General features: G+C 53.1%; 1 protein-coding gene and 1 long non-coding RNA gene across 6 annotated transcripts in view; one reads left to right on the top strand and one right to left on the bottom strand.

The window, feature by feature from the left end:
- Positions 1 to 7,425, bottom strand: part of LOC107512241 — a 35,102-nt gene extending 27,677 nt beyond the window's left edge. The window contains exon 1 of one of the 2 annotated variants that reach the window (XR_004954191.1): positions 7,335 to 7,425. This is a non-coding gene — a long non-coding RNA (uncharacterized LOC107512241). The remainder of the gene's footprint in view (positions 1 to 7,334) is intronic. The other variant, XR_004954190.1, reaches the window with a different exon arrangement.
- On the top strand, positions 4,682 to 21,026 carry SALL1 (spalt like transcription factor 1). Of its 4 annotated transcripts, none has more exons than XM_016147558.2 (4): positions 4,682 to 4,734; positions 5,776 to 5,868; positions 14,909 to 18,285; positions 19,429 to 21,026. In XM_016147558.2, exons 2-4 carry the CDS (start codon positions 5,793 to 5,795, stop codon positions 19,867 to 19,869), a joined length of 3,894 nt encoding a protein of 1,297 aa, XP_016003044.2. In that variant the 5' UTR covers positions 4,682 to 4,734; positions 5,776 to 5,792; the 3' UTR covers positions 19,870 to 21,026. The 4 variants fall into 4 exon arrangements, with proteins under 4 accessions (XP_016003044.2, XP_016003043.2, XP_036087158.1 ...); XM_036231265.1 differs by lacking the exon at positions 4,682 to 4,734 and adding an exon at positions 13,583 to 14,716 and having other exon boundaries at positions 5,742 to 5,868; XM_036231266.1 differs by lacking the exons at positions 4,682 to 4,734; positions 5,776 to 5,868 and adding exons at positions 7,755 to 7,865; positions 13,583 to 14,716 and having other exon boundaries at positions 19,429 to 21,021.
- The last annotated feature ends 1,048 nt before the right edge of the window (positions 21,027 to 22,074 follow it).

The raw sequence follows: 22,074 nt of genomic DNA, 5'->3' as shown, positions 1-22,074 counted from the left end.
CATTTTGAATTCTACCAAACAGAAACCAAAAGGTGCTTTCCTCCACGAACGTGGACGGAGAAGTCATGCCCAGGCAGGTCTCTCTGCACACGAGCCTTTTATAAAACCAAGACTCACATCTCTGAGATTTTTAAAATATTCTTTAAAAAGGGATATTTTGCGAGAGAAAGAAGCAGAGCATAATTCTCTTAAAGTTTGTTGCAAGAAATTTGCAAGAAATCTAGATAAATTAGTTTATCTAGACTCCCATGGGGAGGTCATCTGAGGGGATCTTGCTCATGAATGAAAATGAGTTTCCTAGCAGAACCCCCAGGCACACCCCCAAATGCACACAGCGGTACAGGGCTTCACAGATCTCACCTTCTTTCCAATAGATGACACCCACAAACTAATCACTGTCCACTGGATCCTAAAGTCCTACTTCTCAAGCTTGAAAATGGGAATCCATGAGCTCGCTGGGTTTTCTGGACACCGCACTTATCACTGGGTTCCAGAAATTAGCGGCACTGTACTGCATTGGAGATAATTTCCTTCTCTCTCTCTCTCTCTCTCTCTCTCTCTCTCTCTCTCTCTCTCTCTCTCTCAAAACCGCAAAGGGGGTTTTAACCAAAAAGAAGTGAAAGTTTTCTTTTTGTAAATTCGATTAGTCTTTTTCCACTTTCTCTACCTCGAGACACTTCCTTTGGGAGGATTTTACACCCAGACACCCCTGCGCCTCGGCTGCGTGCGGGGCGCAGTGAATTTAAGTGCAAGACGCTCCCGTGGATGGAAAGTAAGAACCTAAGAATCGCAGGCGCTAGCACTTGCGGCCGCAGGCGAAGACAGTCTCCAAACGCCGGCGGTGGGGATGGCCCCGCAAGAGAGACTGACGCAGTTCGCCGCGCGGGCAGGCGGTGTGGGACCCTCGGCCGGGATGCGAGCAGCTGATCACCAGGCCCACCCTCCGCTCGCCACCGCTGCTTTTGCCGCTGGCGCCTGGGCGCCTAGTCCCAGCGCGGTCCCAGGCGCCAGGCTGGAGATAGCCTTCGGCTATGGGCGGCGGAGTCCCCACCAAAGGGCGCCTTTGCGCCGCCGGGACCTGGCCGCCAGAGTGGGAATGCGCCGCGGGCGCACAGCGTAGACTCCACCCGGGCTGGGGGTGCCCGCAGAGCCTGCGCCTCCGGGCCTCGGGTTCCATGCCTCTGCAGAGGCCAAGGAGAGGTTAGGATTTGAGCGACAGCAGTTCGGTTAAGGAAGGAGTTTCTGAAACTCCCAGGAAAGCGAATTCCCGGGGCTTGGAACGAGCACCGAGCCTAGAGCTGGGCTTCCCCGTCCTGGTCTCTGCTTTCCGTCATTTTTCCTAGCCTCCCCCCACCCCATCCTCCCACCGTTCTAGCCCCCATCCTAGGAGAGGGTACTAAGGACTAGGTACTTGCACCTCAATCCTTCGTCTTCCTCCCTTCCCCCCAAACTTTCAGACAAGAAAAACACAAATAAACCCGGCGGTTGACGCGCGTGCACCCAGGTGCCGGGTCCCCACACACACGCCGCCGCCGCCGCCCGCCCCGTCCCTCCCCCCTCCGCGGGGGCGGGGTGGGGGGTGCTGGGAACCTGATCTCGCGGCTCCGGCTGAACGTTTCCCCATCAATAACGTCGATACCATCGCCGTGCCTGCGCCCCTGCCCCCCGGTGCGCCGTGGTCGCCTTCTCGCTGCTTTTCACTTGGCAGAAGAAAACGAAACCTCCTCTACTGCCCATCTAGCTTCGGCCAGGGGCCGGCGGGGGCCTGGGGCTGGGGGCTGAGGAAACTGGGGCGAGGAGGGCGAGGGGGGCGCGGGCGGAGCGCGTGGGGGCATCCTTCGTGTCTTGGGTGCCCAACGCACGCGCAAGGGAAGAGAAGAAGGGTCCGGGGCCCAGGCCAGGCCTCATTCCAGGCTCCATCCCAGACCCCGGGGTCAGGCTGGGCCGGAATGAGATGTTTTTGCGGGTGGAAGAACCAGGCCTCCAAACGGGGAGGCTCCACACCCTCCTCCCTGCCCAGGATCGGCATGAAGCAGAGGGGCTCGGAACCCCTTTCACTGGGAACTCAGTTGTGCCTGGGGACACAGCCCTTCCGCCCGCCAACCTACCAAAGACGCTCTAGGTCTTGGGGAACCCGAGGGACGTGTGGGGAGAAACGCAGGCATCGAGCCCTTAAAATGTGAGTTTGCACCAGTCGCCAGGTGCGTCCCCCGATGCGGTTCCTGTCGGCCCACGAGGTCACGACCCTGGCGCGGCCGCTGCTTCTCGCTCGGGCCACCCCCATCCTCGAGCGTGGCTCGGCCCCACAGTGTCAGGCCCTCTGGTGGGAATGGCGAGTCCGAGCCCCGTCCCCCCGATTTCCCCAGCAGCCGCCCCACCCAAGGCTGGCACCGCGCGGCCCCCCGGAGAGCGCGCTGGTCTGGCGAGTGAGCGAGGCGTGGCAGGGGCTCCAGAGCCGGCACCTCACTGGCACTCGCCGCCTTCTTTCGCGACCCGCACAAAAGTAAAAGCCAACCCCTACTCTGTCTCCGTTTCTTTTTTTTATTAATTTAGTTATTTCTTTGCCTCGCTGCACGCGAAACCTAACCCTCGCCCTGACTTCGCTGAGCCGCGTTAGCGACCCTTGGAACTTGGGCCCGAGACAATGGCCCGTAATTGATGTATTGCCATCAACAATAAAGACCAATTCTCCTTTCCCCGCCATTCCGACCATCCCCCTCCTCCCCTCCCCCCCCACCTCCCCTCTCCTCTCTCTGAGCCACAGAGGGAAAGAAAACAAACAAGAAATTAGCTGAGGATGCGGCGCGCGGAGCGCAACGCCCGCCCGTACGCCGTCGAGGACGCGGAAGAACGAAAGAAGTTATTAAAGTTTGGATCCTCGCAATTAGTCTCTGCTCGCCCATTTTCAGTTAACTATCCAGAAGCTGCTTTTGCGTGTGCATTTGTTTGGTTGTTTGTTTTAGTGTTCAGGGGGAGGAAAAGCTCCCCCGCACCCCCCACCTTAAGCTTAATCACACGCAGAGCGAGTAACGAACACAGGCGAAGCCGTCCCCGGGAGCTTCCCGCGGCGCCAGCGGCGCGTCCCGGCAAGAGGCGTTTGCGGGGCCGCCGGCTCCGCTGGGTTCCTGGCCGCACGCGGTGCCCCGAGGCCCCGACATTCAACATGCCAAGACTGGTAGAGACCGACGCGGGCGGCTCCCAACGCGGGCTTAGTCAGAGAAACGAGGGTGCAAGTGCCCGAGGACGCGTTCGTGGACCTGTGGGAGTGCGGACGGCTGTGTCCGCGAGGGCCGGTTTGCGGGGCGAGGCGGGTGCGGGGTCCACACGTACTCTGGCACGCTTCCCCGGAGGTCTGGGGGGAGCGTGCGGCCCGCACCCCGGGAGCACGCAGATCCATCTTTGCCGAGGGATCTCTTTAAATATTCAGTGAGAAATAATGGCATTTGAAGCACCACCTAAGGAAACATTATTATCTTCATTCTTCAACCTCAGCCCCACTGATAGCTTCGTTTGTCTTTTTATCAAAATCTACTGTAACCAACAGGACCCGGGGAGAAAGGCGAAGCGAGGCGGAGGGTGTGTGCGTGTGTGTGTGCGTGTGCGTGTGTGTGTGTGTGTGTGTGTGACCGAGCCAGCGAGTGAGGGCAGAAGAGAGGAAAAATAAGGGGAGAAGAGAAAAAGGTGAAGAAAGAAAGGGCGGACAGGGAGAAAGAAGGGAAAAAGTTGTAAGAAGGGCGGGGGGGCAGGGAAAACAGAAACATTCGCCCACACGCAAGAGATTTAAGAGTTTTTAAAAAAAGACGCTAAGAGAAAAAAAAAAAAGTCACTTGAGAGAGCGCGGTAAGGGACCGGAGCACCCGAAAGTCCGCTCGGAAGACGGGTGCCCACTTCGCGCGAACCGACCGTGGCGCTTCCCAGACTCCAGGGCGCTCCGGAATTGGGGCGTCCTTATGAGCCCTCTCCTTTCCCGATCGCGAGATAGGGCAGGGATTGTGTATCTGCACCCCCCCCCCTCGCTCCCCATCACTCAACCCGAGTTTAGTTTGTCCTTCGGGCGCAGGACTTCGGGAACCCTGGAGCGAGGAGACCCCGAGGCGCGAAGGCGGGAAGAGCTAAGCTGAGCCGAGGACGGAGCCTCAGGTTCGCGGGCGCCCCAGCCCAGCGCGGGGAGCGCGGGGCCCGGGCTCCCGATTCGGGGCTCCGGGGCGCGGGTAGGGAGGCTGCTTCCCCGCCTATGGAGATGGAGCTCGAGCGAAAAGTTTGGGTGCAGCTCTCGGCAAGTGCCCGAGAGGTGGCTGCAAGCTTCCGCTGGGCCGAACGGCGAAGGACAGGGACCCCCGCCCCCCACCCCCGGCTCGGCGCGGCCCCCTCCCCGGGCGGGGAGCCCGGGGGTCCTGGGGACTGGCCTCGCTCTGGGCCCGGCCGGGCTGGGCCGCGCCTCCCGCGCCCAGGGGCGGGTGGCAGCGTGCAGGGCGAGCGGCGGCCCCTCCCCTCCCCCCCGGCTGGAGCTGAACTCGGATCCCAGGCCGGTCGCTGCTCTCCGCCCGCCCCGGGCTCGGAGGCGCCACCGCCGCCGCCGCCTCCCCGCGGAGTGACGCGCCCTGTAGCCAACCGGGGCAGCCGGGGGGGAGGTCCGGGAGGGGTCCTGGGCGGAGCCGGGCCGCCCCTTATCCCACGGGCTCGGGGCTGCTTCTCCCGAAAACTTCAGCCCTAATTGTCCTGGGAATGTCCGAGGTAGAGAAAGGGAGCGAGGGGGGAAGCGAAGGCTGGAGGATCGGGGCCCTCCGAGGAGGACCGGGGTGGCGGGGGAGCTGCCCCTCCCCCCAAACCCCAACCCATCACGTTCCCAAACCTTTCCTCGGTCCTCTTCTCCGCGCCCCCGCGAGCCCGGGATCCAGGGGCTGGAGAACTCGGGGCGAAGGAGCGCCGAGCCAGGCGGCGAGCGGGCGGGAGGCCGGGCCGAGGGCGGGAGGCGGACCGGCGTGGGGCTGGCTCTTCCCCACTCGCTTATTTTTTTTTTTATGGGGGTGGGGGTGGGCTGCTTTCTGGTAGCTCTTAAAGAAACGAAGAAACACTCACGAAACGGGACTTCCTCCGCCCGCCCCCCCAATCCCGCCACGGGACTCCCTCCCCCCGCGGGCCGGCGCGCCTAGCGCCCGAGTTGGGAAGTTCGCCGCGCGCCCGCAGCCGGGGCTCCGGCCCCCGCCGCCCGGCCCCACCCCCCGCCCGGGAGGCTTCATTCCGGGGAGGGCATGCTAATGTGGATCGGCCCGGCCTGGGATGGGGGCGGTGGGGGGGGGCGCTGGAGGGAGGGGGCGCGGGCCCGGGCGCCCAGCGCGCGGAGGCGAGGCGAGGCGAGGCGAGGCGAGGAGGCCGGCCCCCGGCGGCTGGGCCGCGGAGTCCCGGGCGGCCGCGAACAGGGTTAACCGAGTGTCGGCGGCGCGGCGCGCAGAGCCAGCCCCGCGGCCGGCTTATTGGGCCAGCGCGCGGAGAGACAGGGGTCTGCAGCAAATCACGAACTAATTGATTAAGGCGAGCGGGTTTGAATAGCGCTGGCCCGGTGCCAATCGCCTTTCAAAGAGCCCCTCTATGATTAATCGCAATGCATTATTGATAATCATAATTATAGCAGGACACATGCGCGCTGCGCCCGGGGCCGGGGAGCCGGGGAGGGGGCGGGCGGGCCGGCGGGCGGGGGGAGCCGCCGCCGCCGCCGCCGCTCGATTTCCGTAATTTTGAGAAGATTTTTTTTAGTAATTTTTTATTCTGCCCCAGCTGATGTTTGAGCCAGCATGTCGCGGAGGAAGCAAGCGAAGCCTCAACATTTCCAGTCCGACCCCGAAGTGGCCTCGCTCCCCCGGCGAGATGGTGAGTGCTCCGGCCCGCGCCGCGGACACACGCGCGCACACACACACACACACACGCGCGCTCACACTCACGCACACCCGGACCCACGCACACGCGGCGGGTCCCCGCGCCCGCCGCCCCCGCGGCCCCGATCGCCTGGGCGACTCGGCGCGGGTTTTGTTTTTTGGGTTTTTTTTTTTCTTCTTTTTAATTTTCAATTTGCCTTCGCCGGGCTCCCCGCTGCCCCGGGGCAAGCGAGCACAAGCACCCACACTGCTCGCGGCAGGATCTGTGCGGAGTTGCGGGCGCCCCGGGGGAGCGAGAGGGGGCTCGCCGGCCGGCTTCTCCGGGGAGCGGAGCCCGGGGCGCGCCGCGCCCGGGGCCCCGGGCCGGGCCTCGGCCTCCCGGCCCAGCTGCCGGCGCGGAGGAAGTTGGCTCTGTGCTCCGCGCTGCACCCGGAGCGCGGGGAGGTGGCTCCCCGCGCCCCCCCTCACGCTCCACCTGGGCCGGCGCCGCCCGCGTGGGGTGCCTTTGGGGGTCCAGAGCTGCAAGAAGATGGGAACCGGTGTCGGGGCGCCCGCGCCTGACTCGCTGGGGTCGCGGCGGGGTCGCCGGGGACCTCGGCGGCCGGCCGCTCGCGAGCCAGTGCAGGCGGATGGGGTCACGGCGTCAGGTCCCGCTGCCCACGTCTCTCCCCGCATCTTGCCTCGCGACGCGTGGTACCCCGGCCCCAAGAACTCTTTCCATCCGGCCTGCGCCCGCCGCGGGTCGAGGCACCCCGCAGTCCCAGGAGTCGCCGTGGTCGTCTTCCAGGGCTGGGGGACTCTCCAGCCAGAGGAGGGTCCCCCTGAACCCGAGGCAGGCGACCACTGCGGAGTCCCGGGGGGAATGAACAAGTCCAGAACAAAGTTTGTGAGAGGCAGTGACGGCCGAGAGTGGGAGAGCTCGGGCAGGGGATCCGGGGCGCGGACGGAGGACACCTCGAATGCCTCCCGGTCTCCGAGAGTGTTTCGGTTTAGGGGCTCGGCTCCGAGCTCCCAGGCCCCGCGCCGCCCGCGATGGAGCGGCGCCGGGTTTGGGCTTTCGCGGGCATCGGCGCGGGCTCCGCGGCTCCGGGGGTCTCTCGGGATGCTGCAATCCCGGGAGGCATTTTGGGGTACCAGGGAGGGAGCTCTGGACCCCTACGGGGCTCAGGAGCGGCCCTGAGATCGCCACCTCTGTCCACTGAACTCTGCGGCCGCGCGGGCCCCGCGCTCGGGTCCTTCCCCAGAGGCCTGCTTCCCAGCAGAGGCCGGGGCACAGTGGCCGGCGCGGAGGCGCCGGGGGACCCCGCTCCTACACCCCGCCTGGCAGTCGGGAAGGGAACCCCTGGCGTGGGTCGGGGGTGGGGGTCCTTTTAAGAAACTGGGAAGCACTGAGACCGATCGAAAAAATTGTTTACGCGATTTGCCCCCCACCCCAGTACTTTGTCAAGCAACAAGCCTTACCCAGAGTCTCTGCGACTTCTCAGTCCGCTGAAAAGAGCCCCCGACCCCCGCTTTCCGCCCCAGGCGAAGCCCGGTACGCGAGGGAAATCGAGGCGAAATGACCCCAGGCCGCTGCAGCAGCTGCGAATGTTTCCCGGGTTTTCTCAGCTGGTTCCTCGTGGCCTCCTCGCCCCCACACCCATCTTTCCTAAAGTTTCTAGTGAGCCCTTCCGCACCGTGATACTGTTAAAGTTAATGAATATGGGAAACGCCAAACAAACTGGAGAAGAAAGAGTTTTTTTAGTCTTTTTTTTTTTTTTTTTGGTAAATCTGTACCGGTTTTATACATTTTCCCCCAAAAAAGAAAGAAGACTCAGGCTTCGCGGAGGAACGATGCTTGCCTGATCTTTGCCTTTCTCGTGTCGCTTTCTAAATCCTGAATTTTTAATAGTTCAGGCTTCTCATAAAGCCATAGCATAAAAGGGGTTCACCACCTCTTACCATTATTATTTATTAGACTTGTTTTTTTTTTTCGTTGATTCAAGCTTTGAGGTAAGTTAATTAAGTGAATCAAGTTTCCTTTCTTTCTTTCTTTTTTTCTTTCTTTTACTTTCTTCCTTTCTTTTTTCTTCCTTTTTTATTCCCAAAGGCAGCTTCATTGTCCTAAGAAGCAGTAAACTGCCCCGGGCGCGGGAGGAAACACTCCCCTCCCGGCCCCTTTCCCACCTTCCCCCACCCCCTCTTTCTCCTTGGTAGTAATGGTTTTAGGTTATGACCGGTTTTTTTTTTTTTTTTTTTTTTTTACATGGTTGAACAATAAGTTTGGGAGAAGCTGCCTAGAGGGTGGATTCTGTAACAGGGTTACAGGATTTAGTGTGTTGTAATAATATTAGTACACAACTAATCCTCCTCAAGGTCTGACTTACAGGAGGGCCTTGCACACTCCAGCTCTTTTTATTTGGGGATCGCTGGCAGATAAGTGGGACCGGGCACGGGTGACACGTCCCAAAGTTACCTTCACAAAGTCACTACCTTTTCTGCAGCGGACTCAGCCGCCTCGGTTCTCCGCACACAACGGCACGCTTCAAGAAGTTGTTGGGTTTTTGTTTTGCTTTGCGTTTGGGGGTTCTGTTTATTTATTTATTTTTTTACGTAGACGAGAGGTTGTTACATTTCAGAAGGCAGACCTCGAGCAACGTGGTTCCTTTTTCTTAACATCTTGAAATGTTCTTAAAATGCGGTAAATGAAATATGGGAACATAGCAAATCAGATCTATTTGATGCTCTCCTGTGCTAGCATTTCAGATTTTGTAACGTCTGAGGTCGAACCTAGAAAAGTTTGTGGACCCCAGTTCCAGCAGCCCTGAGAAAACGACCCCCCCCCCCCCACCCAGGCTGTAGGCAACCAAGGCTGCTGTGCTGGGCACCGTGCATGTGTGTGTCTGAGCGTGTGCGCGTGTACAAGTCCAACCCCGGCCATGCTAAACAGCCACACGGAGAACTTCATGGGAGCAAGTTGGAGGAAAGGAGGTTGCTGGGTTGATCTTACAGTGTTCACATTTTAATTCTACTTCAGTGAAGCTGTAATACCAGAAACAGCCTAAAATAAATCTGGGGATTTTTCTATTTCTTGTGAAACCAAGATTGTGGCGAATACATGACTTCTCTCTTAAATGATATGCAACAAGTCTTGAATTACTTGTAGGAAGATGACTGCCATTGGAAAAAGTATTTATGGAGAGAAACAATTCTGAGGAAAGGGAATATTGGAGCCTAATGATTTTGTACGTGGATTCTTTGCTTGAAATTTGGATTTCAGGGGTGTGTGTGTGTGTGTGTGTGTGTGTGTGTTGGTGTGGGGTTTTTTTTTCCGTCGAGTGGTGCTTCTAAGATTCCTGTAGCAGTATGGATGCCACATTCAGACTCCATTCATTTATTAAGAAAGTGTTTTTGGTGCTCATTTTTTTTTTCCGAGGAAAAAATAATATTGGAAGAAAGATAAAAACATCACGCACTGCAGATAAAACAGTCACTGTCATGCAAAGTATCATCAAAATTCCTCTTATTTATATGAATATTGAAATTCTATTATTTACCAAAATAATTTACTCATCGTGAGCAGCTTAACGGCAGGACATTGGTTTCTGGGCCCAAAAGGTTACAGAGAACTAAGATGAACTGCATTTTTTTTTTTTTTTTTTTTGAAAAACCGACACCTGCAAGATAAGGCAGTTGGAAAGAATTTATGTTTTATCGGGCCTATTTTAAGTTTGCGGCATAAGGAAAGATTCTGAACAAGAAAATGCAAACTGGGGGTTTGCTTCTGGCTGTACATACATCCTAAAATGTTTTAAAAAAAACACACACAGAAATAAGCAAAGTACATTTGGACGTGGGAGAGAGTACGGGAAAGCGGATTTGTGATACCGAATGTTTTGTGGTGCATTTTACATCAGCTTTCTCCCATAGTTTATGGGCACAAGTGCCAATTTATAGGTAATTCTTAGGGGACTTTGTTTCATTTCTTTCTATGTTTGTAGGTAGCAAGTTTTCTGTACCAACAACCCTTTCGAAGGCAGAAACCTACATTTTTTAAATGTGGAAATCTCACTGGGAATCTGGGGAAGAAATTAGTAGACTAGTAGTTTTCTAAGTTTTTTTTTTCGAAATTGTTAAAAGCCAAAGTCTGTATAGTAACCAGAACCAAATTTCTCCTGCCGTCTTAATTCAGTTTTTCTAAGACATATCCTGGTGCAGCTAGCCATGCCTTCCAGAATATTCTTAGATTATCCAAACTGAAGTAATTTAGCAGTTCAGCAAAGGAGACGGTAAATTATCCTAAGAACCGCCACCCCTCCCCCGCAAAAGAAAAAAGTCTGTGTGCCAGGCTTTAGAAAACTTAGATGTGTCGGGCTGTTTTAACCTTTGCTAGCCCCCTCCCATGCAAAGGTGACAAGGTCCAGATCATAATATGTCCTTCAGTATCTTCCCAGTGACCCCCAAATTGAGTCTTGCTAGTCACTTAGCAGGAAGTTAGTAGTTTATTTTAGTTTCACCTTATCAGCTTGGCTTCTTTTCCTAACCTTATTCCCCTGTCACCCTCAGATGCCAGACCCCCAAAGGGGAAGATTGACAGGTAGTTCCCATAGCTCAGTTTTACCCTCAAACAACAGGGATTTAGTTTCTTGTGCCTTTGCCAATGTTTATGTAGTTGAAGGTTAGATCTCGCCTTAAGGAGTCTCTCTTTTACGCGTCACTGGAATAGGAAAGCCACAAAGAAGTTTTTGAACAAACCCTTGCAACTGGAACCCCATCTAGTGTTCAGTTTGATTTATCCAAGGGGAAGACAGTTCCCCCTTTCATTTCTCATGTACCTTCGGTGGGTTCGTATCAGTATTTTAAAATGAGTGTCTTGTCCGCGTTGTTATTTTTTTCAAAGATTTCACGTGTATTCTTGCATGAAGAATACACAGATCCGGGTCAGAACACTGAGAAAACTCGAAGGTGCCAGTAAATTTTGTCATTGGTTGCATATCACGTAGAGGAAACTTAAGACATCACAGAAAATATGCACAGCATATGTTGTAGTGTTTAAAATTTCTTTGGAATCCGAAGCTGGATAGTCAGGTTCAGGCTTTTCCCAGGTCTGTGTAAAAAAAAAAAAAAAAAAAGAAAGAAAAAAAAAAGATAAAAGATAAAAGACCAATCAATCAAAAATGTTTGTGATAGCCTTTCTAAATTGGCCCACGAAAAGGACCAGCCTGCGAAAATTACAGGCTCCAAAACCACCATCACAAGAGGTTCTATTAAAAATGTGAATGTTGTCTTAGGTAAGGGGAGGTAAGTGAAGGCTCTCTCTGAGAACCTCCAAAACAGAAAACTAAATGTGGTAGTAGTGTTTTGTTTTGCTTTGGGGTTTTTTTTTTTCCCCCTGGCTGGCTAAACCTTTCTGTGTGGGGCATAGTTTTATTTTTGTTTTCTCAGTAGACAGATATCCTGGAACACTTCAATTTTCTGCCTCCTATTCTGCAATGTTTGGTTCAGATGATGAACTGGGCATCAAGTACCTAAATAGTACAAAAAGAACCAAGACTTTGGGGATTTTCATATAAATTGGATGGAGCTGTAAGACCACTCCTCCCTTCCCCTCCCCCCAAACCCCCAGAAAATTCCAAATATCTTTTAGTGCGTGCATACTTAGAAAACCACTACTTCTTAAATCTTCCTATCTGACCCAGATCACAAAATTAATTTGTATGCAAAACCCATAGAAAAGGAACCGGGATATTATTTTCACCATAGTACAGGGAACAAGGCAACTGTATTTACTATAATGGGTCACCAGTTGCAATCCTATGTAACAGTTTATTCAGAGAAATACAAGGTAGCCGTTGGAAAAATGAATTAGAACATCTTAGTTTGTGTGAGTGTGTGTCTTATTACTACTTAAAATATTCCCTTTAGTAGTTAAAGATTCAAACTAGTGCTTGTGTTTTGTTTTGTTTTGTTTTTTTAAAGCTGTTTCATTGGAATTCTGTTCAGAATGCAGATAGAATTAAAGTTAAGAACTATTACAGTGTAGCGACACCTGCTTTTGAAATAAATCAAAATAGATACCAGGAATTTTTTTGGAGGGGGGTATGTTCATAAACATCAGGAAATTAAATTAGTTGACTCTACAGTGCGATCAAATATCAGCTTATTATAAAATGTTGTGAAAATCTGAGCTGAAATATGGGCAGCTTTTTTAACACGATCTCGTTCTTAGAAGCAAGCAGGCCTTTATTTTTAAGCATCTGTATTTTCTGTCCAGTTAGCACAATCCTAAATATAAAAAGATTCAGGTTGAAAAACTTGAAAATTCTCAAGTGAGTCTCGAAGCAGCACAAATGTAGAATTTGAGTACAGGAAAGTAATAATCGGCTAAACCCTGTAAAGTAACCTTCTTTTTATTTTCTCTATATATTATGAGAATATCAGATGTTTGCAAGTTACAAAGAATTAAAATGCCCTTTAATGGTGAGCACAGATGTGCTAAATATTTGAAGCAACTACATTGTAATGTGTACAATTGATGAAGTCAGTTTTCTGATTTCCCTTGCTAGTTATTTAGTTCTGAATCTGTCATTATTTGTCTAAGCCCAGCTGACCAAGCAAAACTGTGTTTTAAAGTGGCTTTATGTTTTGATAAATGTGAGCTGGTTGAAAAGTATTTTCCACTGAATGCAGAGCTTAATAGAACATGCTGACATAATAGTTTTAATGCATTTTGTTGAAAATGTGTGAACAAACAGAATAGCTTTTGTTCCTTCATAATTGGCTGTAAAAGTAGATGGAAACATAACCATTACATATGGAAATGTGCAAAGAGAAAGAAATAACATTTCTGTTGAATATATTAGGAATTGCATTTCCTAGTTTAAAATAAGCATCTGAAATGGATGCATCATTTAAAATTGGTTGTCAAAATAAGAAGCTTTAAACAGAATTTTTGTCACATTATTTTTGTCCCAAGTTAAGCAACATAACTTTAGCGAATTTCGTTTAATATTTTGTTTATATTATTTTAAGGCAGGGAGAGACACACAGAAATTGCTTAAAACAGCACCTCGAATGTACATAGGAATCCGGTTACCAATTAGGATGATTAAACATTAAATTAAAACAGAATCCTTACTGGTATTTTCTGCTGCGACTGAGATGTGTTTGGTACTGTTAATGCATTTTGCACCATACCCTGGTGGAGATTAAAAGATGGGTATTAGGAAAGCTCGCTTGTTAAGTATAACTTAGCTGCTCAAATAACACTCCCAGTGAATAAAGCACGCATACGTTTGGCATACTTGACCAGGGTTTAATCAACTTCAACATCACTCAAGGCAAATAGAGTTGAGGCATTTTTAGAAGTTAGCATTTAGGTATTAATTATATTTTCTGGAATGCAAAACAAACTCAAGATTTTTTTTTTTGTATGTTGTTTTGTTTTTTTGTTTTTGATGTTCACTACGAAAAGGCCAACGGCTGGCTCTTTTGAGTTGACTCAAGTTTACCGAAAAAGCAGCATTTGATTTTGTATTTATTCATATTTGCAATTAGGTTTTCTTTTTCTTTTTTTCTTTTCTTTTTTTTTTTTTTTTTTCTCCCTGCAACTTTTCTGGGAGATTCAATTTGGAAGTCATGGAAACTAACTATTATCTGACTCAGTTCTGCAGAAAAGCATGCAGGGAGGTAATCCTTGAATTAAACAGTTTTTTTTTTTTTTTTCGCAGCCTTCGGAGATGACCACACACCATTTGTACAACAGAAGTTGGTGTTCCCCATGCTGGGCAAACAATGGGGCGCCATCCTGTCTTCGAATAGAACGTTAGCTTGGAGCTGGAGATTTTTATGTTTAATTTACAAATGGATCTTAGCGAGAAGAAATCTGAGCAACCAGTGGAAACAAACATGAAATAAAGGGATTTTTATAATGAAAGGTTCAGGACAATCTGCTAAACAATTGATAACAGTTAAGAGCAAACTGTTTTTTAAAGGCATTCAGACAAGGAGACCGGCAAAGCATTTCCAAACTCCAAACTCAGAATTATTTCTTCGCTCCCACTTAACAGCACATCCTTCTTTGAGTTGATGTTTAATCAGAAATGTAAATCTTGTGCCAGTTTTATAGATAGAAAGAGCACTTTTGATGAAATATTTAGAGGCATGATGTTGCTTATTTGGAGGCTGGTGGCATATGTGCCTTGATTAGTGGAGGGATAGCCAGGGTTGCATTCTTTAATTTTAAAAATAAACATGCCACAGGGTGATATATAGATGCCAGCCAGACCTTGTAACGGATTATGGTCATTGTGTTTCTCTTCATTGTGTGTGTGTGTGTGTGTGTGTGTGTGTGTGTGTTGCTTTCTCTTTTGTATTCAACTGGATCTTGAGAAACAGTCTGGAGGATTTGTTACTGAGATGTGACTAAAGTGTGTTTGTCACGGATCAGACCCAGCTCGGGTTCTAGGTAGGGGCCGGAGGTGATTTTCGAGTTGTCAGCCTTCAGCTTGGTGATATGCATTCCCCGCCCCCCCCCCACCTTGTCAACAACTGATTGGAACCTGAATGACTACAAATTAGTTTAGTGACAGAACTAACTGTCACAGATATCTTTGAATCGGTTGAAAATGAATAAGGTTGACAGAAACTCAGGAACCTAATAAGTCCTCAGAATGGCTGCTGCACCCTCTCTGGATGAGTAGACAATAAGATATACAAAATATTGGAAATCAATACTTAGCTATGGAATTTCATTATGCACCAATGTCTTCAGTTCATAGTATTTTATATTTTGATGGATTATCTGAAGGCCATGGCTCTCCGAGATACCAGATGGATAGGAATTCCGCCAACACCCTTAAAATGTAATTATGGATGTTCTTAGGTAATATTGACTGGTTTTAAGAGCAATAGTTTTGAGTTTCGCGGGTGGAAAACAGTTGATGACCCTCTTTCATTTTCCTTTTTTCTTTTCTTTTTCCTCTTTTTTTCGAAGTCACAGGTGCCCGTGTGTGTCCTGGCTTCCTTCCTAACCCTGAGTCTTTTGATGTTTGCAGGAAACACAGAGAAGGGACAACCAAACCGCCCCCCTAAGAACAAGGACGCCCACGTCTGCGGCCGGTGCTGTGCCGAGTTCTTTGAATTATCAGATCTTCTGCTCCACAAGAAGAACTGTACTAAAAATCAATTAGTTTTAATCGTCAATGAAAGTCCAGTCTCCCCACCGGAAACGTCCCCCAGCCCCCCTTCCGACCACCCCGAGGAACAGATGAACGACATGGCGAACGACACCGAGCAGGCGGACCGCCGCGACCTCCCGGAGCCCCGCGCACCTGACGGGGCCGCGGCCATGGAGGTGGAGGCCCCGGGGGCCGGCGGCGGGGCTCCGGGGGGCGGCGGCCGCGCCCCCACAGGTACCTCAGCCATCACAACGTCTCTACCTCAACTCGGGGACCTGACGACACTGGGCAACTTCTCCGTGATCAACAGCAACGTCGTCATCGAGAACCTCCAGAGCACCAAGGTGGCCGTGGCGCAGTTCTCGCAGGAGGCGCGGGGCGGCGGCGCGGCGGGGGCCAAGCTGGCCGTGCCCGCCCTCATGGAGCAGCTGCTGGCGCTGCAGCAGCAGCAGATCCACCAGCTGCAGCTCATCGAGCAGATTCGGCACCAGATACTGCTGCTGGCGTCTCAGAGCGCAGACTTGCCAGCCTCCAGCCCGTCTCAAGGTACTTTGCGAACATCTGCCAACCCCTTGTCCACACTGAGCTCCCATTTATCCCAGCAGCTGGCCGCGGCGGCTGGGTTAGCACAGAGCCTCGCCAGCCAATCAGCCAGCATCAGCGGCGTGAAGCAGTTACCCCCGGTCCAGCTACCTCAGACCAGTCCCGGCCACAGCCTCATTCCACCCAGCAGCGGCTCTTCCCCCCACGTCAACGTCCTGGCTGCAGCGGGCACCACGCCGTCCTCGGAGAAAGTGGCTCCGAGCGCTGGCGCCTCCCGCGCCAGCACCCCGGCGGTCTCAGCATCGTCCTCACCAGCTTTCGCAATAAGCAGCTTACTAAGCCCTGCGTCTAATCCACTTCTACCTCAGCCGGCCCCTGCTAACTCGGTTTTCCCCAGCCCTTTGCCCAACATTGGGACAACTGCAGAGGATTTGAACTCCTTGTCCGCCTTGGCCCAGCCAAGAAAAAGCAAGCCACCAAATGTCACCGCCTTCGAAGCGAAAAGCGCGTCCGACGAGGCGTTCTTCAAACACAAGTGCAGGTTCTGTGCGAAGGTCTTCGGCAGCGACAGTGCCTTGCAGATCCACCTGCGCTCCCACACGGGCGAGCGGCCCTTCAAATGCAACGTCTGCGGGAACAGGTTCTCTACCAAGGGCAACCTCAAGGTCCACTTCCAGCGCCACAAAGAGAAGTACCCCCACATTCAGATGAACCCCTACCCCGTGCCCGAGCACCTGGACAGCATCCCCACCAGCACCGGCATCCCTTATGGCATGTCCATTCCCCCGGAGAAGCCGGTCACCAGCTGGCTGGACACCAAACCGGTCCTGCCCACCCTCACCACTTCGGTCGGCCTGCCCCTGCCCCCGACCCTGCCAAGCCTCACGCCCTTCATCAAGACCGAAGAGCCAGCCCCGATCCCCATCAGCCATTCTGCGGCCAGCCCCCCGGGCTCTGTCAAAAGTGACTCCGGGGCCGCCGAGCCCGGCACGAGAAACCTGGGTGGGCTCCTGGAGGAAGCCGAGGCGTCCACGGCGCTGCCCCCCGGAGGCAGAAGCGAAGACAGCAGCTTGGCCCAGGCGGCGAGCGGCAGCTCGCTGAGCTCCCCGGCGGCGGCGGATGGCGGCCCCGCCGGGGCCGCCGCGTTCACCAACCCCCTGCTGCCGCTCATGTCCGAGCAGTTCAAGGCCAAGTTCCCTTTCGGGGGGCTCTTGGACTCGGCCCAGGCGTCCGAGACGTCCAAGCTGCAGCAGCTGGTGGAGAACATTGACAAGAAGGCCACCGACCCCAACGAGTGCGTGATCTGCCACCGGGTGCTCAGCTGCCAGAGCGCGCTCAAGATGCACTACCGCACGCACACCGGCGAGCGGCCCTTCAAGTGCAAGATCTGCGGGCGCGCCTTCACCACCAAGGGCAACCTAAAGACGCACTACAGCGTGCACCGCGCCGCGCCGCCGCTGCGGGTGCAGCACTCCTGCCCCATCTGCCAGAAGAAGTTCACGAACGCCGTGGTGCTGCAGCAGCACATCCGCATGCACATGGGCGGCCAGATCCCCAACACGCCCGTGCCCGACGGCTGCCCGGAGTCCATGGAGTCCGACACGGGCTCCTTCGACGAGAAGACCTTCGACGACCTAGACGCCTTCTCCGACGAGAACATGGAGGACTGTCCCGAGGGCAGCATCCCGGACACGCCCCGGTCCGCGGACGCGTCCCAGGACAGCCTGCCCTCTTCGCCTCTGCCCCTGGAGATGTCCAGCATCGCCGCCCTGGAAAACCAGATGAAGATGATCAACGCCGGCCTGGCCGAGCAGCTGCAGGCCAGCCTGAAGTCCGTGGAGAACGGGTCGGTGGAGGGGGACGTGCTGACCAACGACTCGTCCTCGGTGGGCGGCGACGTGGAGAGCCAGAGTGCCGGCAGCCCGGCCGTCTCAGAGTCTACCTCTTCCATGCAGGCTCTGTCCCCGTCCAACAGCACCCAGGACTTCCACAAGTCGCCCGGCGTGGAGGAGAAGCCGCAGAGAGCAGCGGCCGGCGAGTTCGCCAACGGGCTGTCCCCGACCCCCGTGCACGGCGGGGCTTTAGATTTGACGTCGAGTCACACGGAGAAGATCGTCAGAGAAGACTCTTTGGGGATCCTCTTCCCGTTCAGAGACCGGGGTAAATTTAAAAACACCGCGTGCGACATTTGCGGCAAAACCTTTGCTTGTCAGAGTGCCTTGGACATTCACTACAGAAGTCATACCAAAGAGAGACCGTTTATTTGCACAGTTTGCAATCGTGGCTTTTCCACAAAGGGTAACTTGAAGCAGCACATGTTGACACATCAGATGCGAGACCTGCCATCACAGCTCTTCGAGCCCAGCTCCCACCTCGGCCCCAATCAGAACCCGGCGGCCGGGCTTCCCGCCACCACCCTGTCATCTCTCATCAAAACAGAGGTCAACGGCTTTGTGCACGTGACTCCTCAGGATGGGAAGGACACCCCCGCCGGTCACGTCGCTTCCGGGCCTCCGCCGTCCTCCGCCACGTCCTCGGTCCTGATGCCAGCGCTGCCCAGGAGAACCCCCAAACAGCACTACTGCAACACGTGTGGCAAGACCTTCTCCTCGTCGAGCGCCCTGCAGATCCACGAGAGAACGCACACTGGAGAGAAACCCTTCGCTTGCACTATTTGTGGAAGAGCTTTCACAACGAAAGGCAATCTTAAGGTACCCCGCCCGGCCGCCCGCCAGCCCCTCCCCACCCCGCTTCTCCCTTCACGGTTTGTGATGCATGCCCTCGGCTAGCCAGGGAGGAAGGCCTCGCCAGGGGCCTGCTTGCTGCACGTGGCCGATCGTGGAGAATTGAGGGCGCCTGGGCAGGTCGGGGGCGTGGCGAGGACCAGGGCAGGCTGCGGCTGCGGCTGCGGCTGGCCGGCTGTCAGCCCGCCGTTGAGTAATTTGGTACCTCAGCGAAACAGCAGCCCGTCTCCCTTGTCTCGCTAAGTGCACCAAATAAATTGCATCACCTAGCGAGGAGGACAGGCGGGCCTGGCCACGGGGTATTGATTAAAGCCTCGAGCCTCCGTGCGGCCTGCGAGCCGAGCCGCCCGCCTCACGGGCGATGGCCGTCTGCCTCGGCCTGTGCCCCTCTCTCTCGCCCCCCGCCGGCTCTGCAGTGCCACGTGGTTGGTTTTTTCTGAAAACCATAACGTCACCCCTCTGCTAATGGGTGTTATGATAATTGATTACACAACGCTTCCTACTGATATGTGTTGGAAATTAAGCAAATACGCCTGCGTTCTAGAGCAACAGTTGGGCTCTCGTCCTGTGGACATTTTTCTGTTGACAGAGTCTCTCTCTCGAGATCGCTGCCAGTAATGCGAGATGAATAATTACTCTCTGGCATTTGCCTCCGTGCGCGGGGCCTCCAGTGGGCAGTCGGTGCGGGGTACTGTCCTCGCATCTGAAAAGGATGTTCGTAGGGGAGAGGGTGTCAGACAGTATTTACCACCGCGATGAGAGTGGACGGACGTAACGATTCTAAACGATTCTAACCCTGAGAGGAGCGATCTGCGGCCGACTGGCTCGCCGGAGGCCATTAGAAGCTAAATGCGGGTAATAAAAGGAGTGAGTGAGGGACGATGGCCCAGGACGACGGGCGGCCGCCCGGGGCTGCAGAGAGCCAGCACGGTACTCCCGGGCGCGGGGCGTGGGGGTCCCCGTTACCTTTTTTACTGTCTGGCGCGTAATCAGGACAGACAGTGAGGCCACTTGCTTTGCCGACTGTGGTTGGGACGTGGGTGGGACGGATTCAGCCACTAAGCCTCTCGCTTCCTCTCTCCCCTCCCCCCCCCCGTGTCCTCCCCCCAGGTACACATGGGCACCCACATGTGGAACAGCACCCCCGCCCGGCGCGGCCGGCGGCTCTCTGTGGACGGCCCCATGACGTTTCTAGGAGGCAATCCCGTCAAGTTCCCAGAAATGTTCCAGAAGGATCTGGCGGCAAGGTCAGGAAGCGGGGACCCTTCCGGCTTCTGGAACCAGTACGCAGCGGCCCTGTCCAACGGGCTGGCCATGAAGGCCAACGAGATCTCCGTCATCCAGAACGGCGGCCTCCCCCCGGTCCCCGGGAGCCTGGGCAGCGGGAGCAGCTCGCCGCTCAGCGGGCTGACGGGGAACCTGGAGAAGCTCCAGAACGCCGAGCCCGGGGCGCCCCTGGCCGGCCTGGAGAAGATGGCAGGCAGCGAGAGCGGCGCCGGCTTCCGCTTCACGCGCTTCGTGGAGGACAGCAAGGAGATCGTCACCAGTTAGGGCGGCCGCGGAGGGAGAAAGAGCACGCCTGTCCCCGGCGAGCCCCGCGGCCGCCGCCTCCTCTCCTCCTCCTCGCCTCCCGCCCGCATCTCTCTGAACGACCACCTTATGAAGACATTCTTTTGTACCTTGTTCAACTTCTAGAGTTCTAAGAAAGCTTATTTATTAGTGATATAACCTTGCTTTGCAAACAGAAGGCAAGCGTTTAACTTTGGTCTTCTGTATTTTGGACTAAATACTAATTGACTAGAGTGTTGTAAACTTGCTGTAACATTTATGGCAATTGCAAGTTGCCCTGCTAGGCGGTCTTAATCTGGCATTAACTTATTTTCTATATCCAGTTTAATATGAATCTGGTGTTGATGCAATGCCTCCGTGATGCATTAGATCTCCAATAAAGTCTGTATATAAATGTACACTTTGATCCTGCTGGAAAATTTTATCAGCAAACACATTGTCTAATGTTTCAAAACAGAATTAAGGAAGGGACTAGGAGTACAGACTGAACAGTGTGGTTCCTTGAAAGGTTCGGTTTTTGTTTTTTCGGGTTTTTTTTGTTTTTGTTTTTGATTTTGATTCTAAAATTCAACCTGCCTTTTTTTTCTTTCTTTTTTTTTTTTTTTTGGTAGATTTGACCATTTCCGTTTTGAACTGCTATTCGTATTGTGCTTTTTACTTGAGTCGTCCTCAATGTTCATAGGTTTCTGTACAGTAATAAGCACGCAGAATTCTCTAGAGAAAAATACAAGTGTTGTTTTGGTAGTTGAAACTGAGACGTAACATTTTTGCCTTGTAGGTATATTCACAATAGAAGACCTGTGCTGGAATTTCACAATGCTGCTAAGTATAGCATCTTGAACAAACTTCAGTGGAGAAAATGTAGATTCTCTGTATATACAGTAAGAAATATCACTTTCATTAGAATGTACATATGTTCCTTACAAGAGCAAATGCTTCTTGATCAAGAGAGCAGGTATAGTGTTTGTTTATTTTGTATTAGGTATGGAAGAAAAAATTGGACTGTTACATGCACTTTCTTGGAAAGTTGAAAGGAAGGGGGGTCCAATTTCTTTAACATTTAATACTTACTAACAACAGAGATACTGTAATTTTACTCAAGTAATCAAATACATTTTTTTTTTTTGCAACAGATAAAACCAAATACTGTGTCTGTGTTTTTAGAGTGCATTTCTATTTAGCTAGGCCCTGAAATGTGTTTTAACGTTTCCCCGGGGAACCAGTAAATTTTGTATGTGAGTGTGTGTCTCTCCCTCGAAATAAGGAATTGTAAAAGGCATAACAGAAACAGATTTGCTTCTTTTTTTTTATTTGGAGCATCTGAGATAGTTTCTCAGTAACTATTACCAGTTTGGCTCGTTCCACAACCCCCCACCCAAGAAAAAAGAAAAAAAACAAAATGAAATAACCGTTCCTGGAGGTTTCACCCAGACAGGTAAGTGTCCTTAACCTTAAGCAGGACATCGGTACCTAGTCCCACTTTAGTTTGATCTCAGCTGTTCTGGTTTCATTTCCCAGGATGCCTTTTTTGTTGTTGTGTTGTTGTTGTTTGTTTGTTTGTTTGTTTCAGGAGGTGGAGAGCAACCCCCTGCAGAATCCCTGATTGGGGGGGGTGGGTCATATAATCTGACTCAAACCCGGCTCAACCCAGAGAGGTCAACCTGTGCTTTATTTAAATAGTCTTTTAGGCATTGAAACACACATGCGTTTTTGAAAGGAAAAGTCCATCACGACCGAGCTGTAGAATCGACGTGAATAAGTTCATCCTCAAAATGCAAATTCTCCCTCTCTCCCGTTCCTTCTGGGGAGTGTGTTTTCCTCCTGAGAACTATTTGGGGTGAGCAAGCAGACAGGGTGGCGGTTGGTGTCTAGAGGGGCCGTTGAACTTCTTCTTTCGGTGAGGCTGGGAACCACTGGCAGCGGGTGGCCCTGCGCCCAGGTAAAGGGAGGAGCATCTGGCCACCTTCCAGTAGAAGTTTCCACGGGGCGCAGGCCACTCAGGGTGCGCCTCCCAGGCTGTGGGGGTTCTGCGCTCTGAGAGGGCCCAGGAAACATTGATTCTGCCTGGGGGCCGGGGCTCAGCCTTCCAGAAGGTGGGCGCTGACCCCCACCCCGCAGGATGCCCGCGGGCGGGGGCGCGCATGGGGGAGGGGCGCCGTGCTCCAGCAAGTGCAGGCGACTTGTTCG

This window comes from Rousettus aegyptiacus, unplaced genomic scaffold (assembly GCF_014176215.1).
Source record: "Rousettus aegyptiacus isolate mRouAeg1 unplaced genomic scaffold, mRouAeg1.p scaffold_m13_p_14, whole genome shotgun sequence".
NCBI lineage: Eukaryota > Metazoa > Chordata > Mammalia > Chiroptera > Pteropodidae > Rousettus > Rousettus aegyptiacus.
This window is presented reverse-complemented; position numbering and strand designations above follow the sequence as displayed.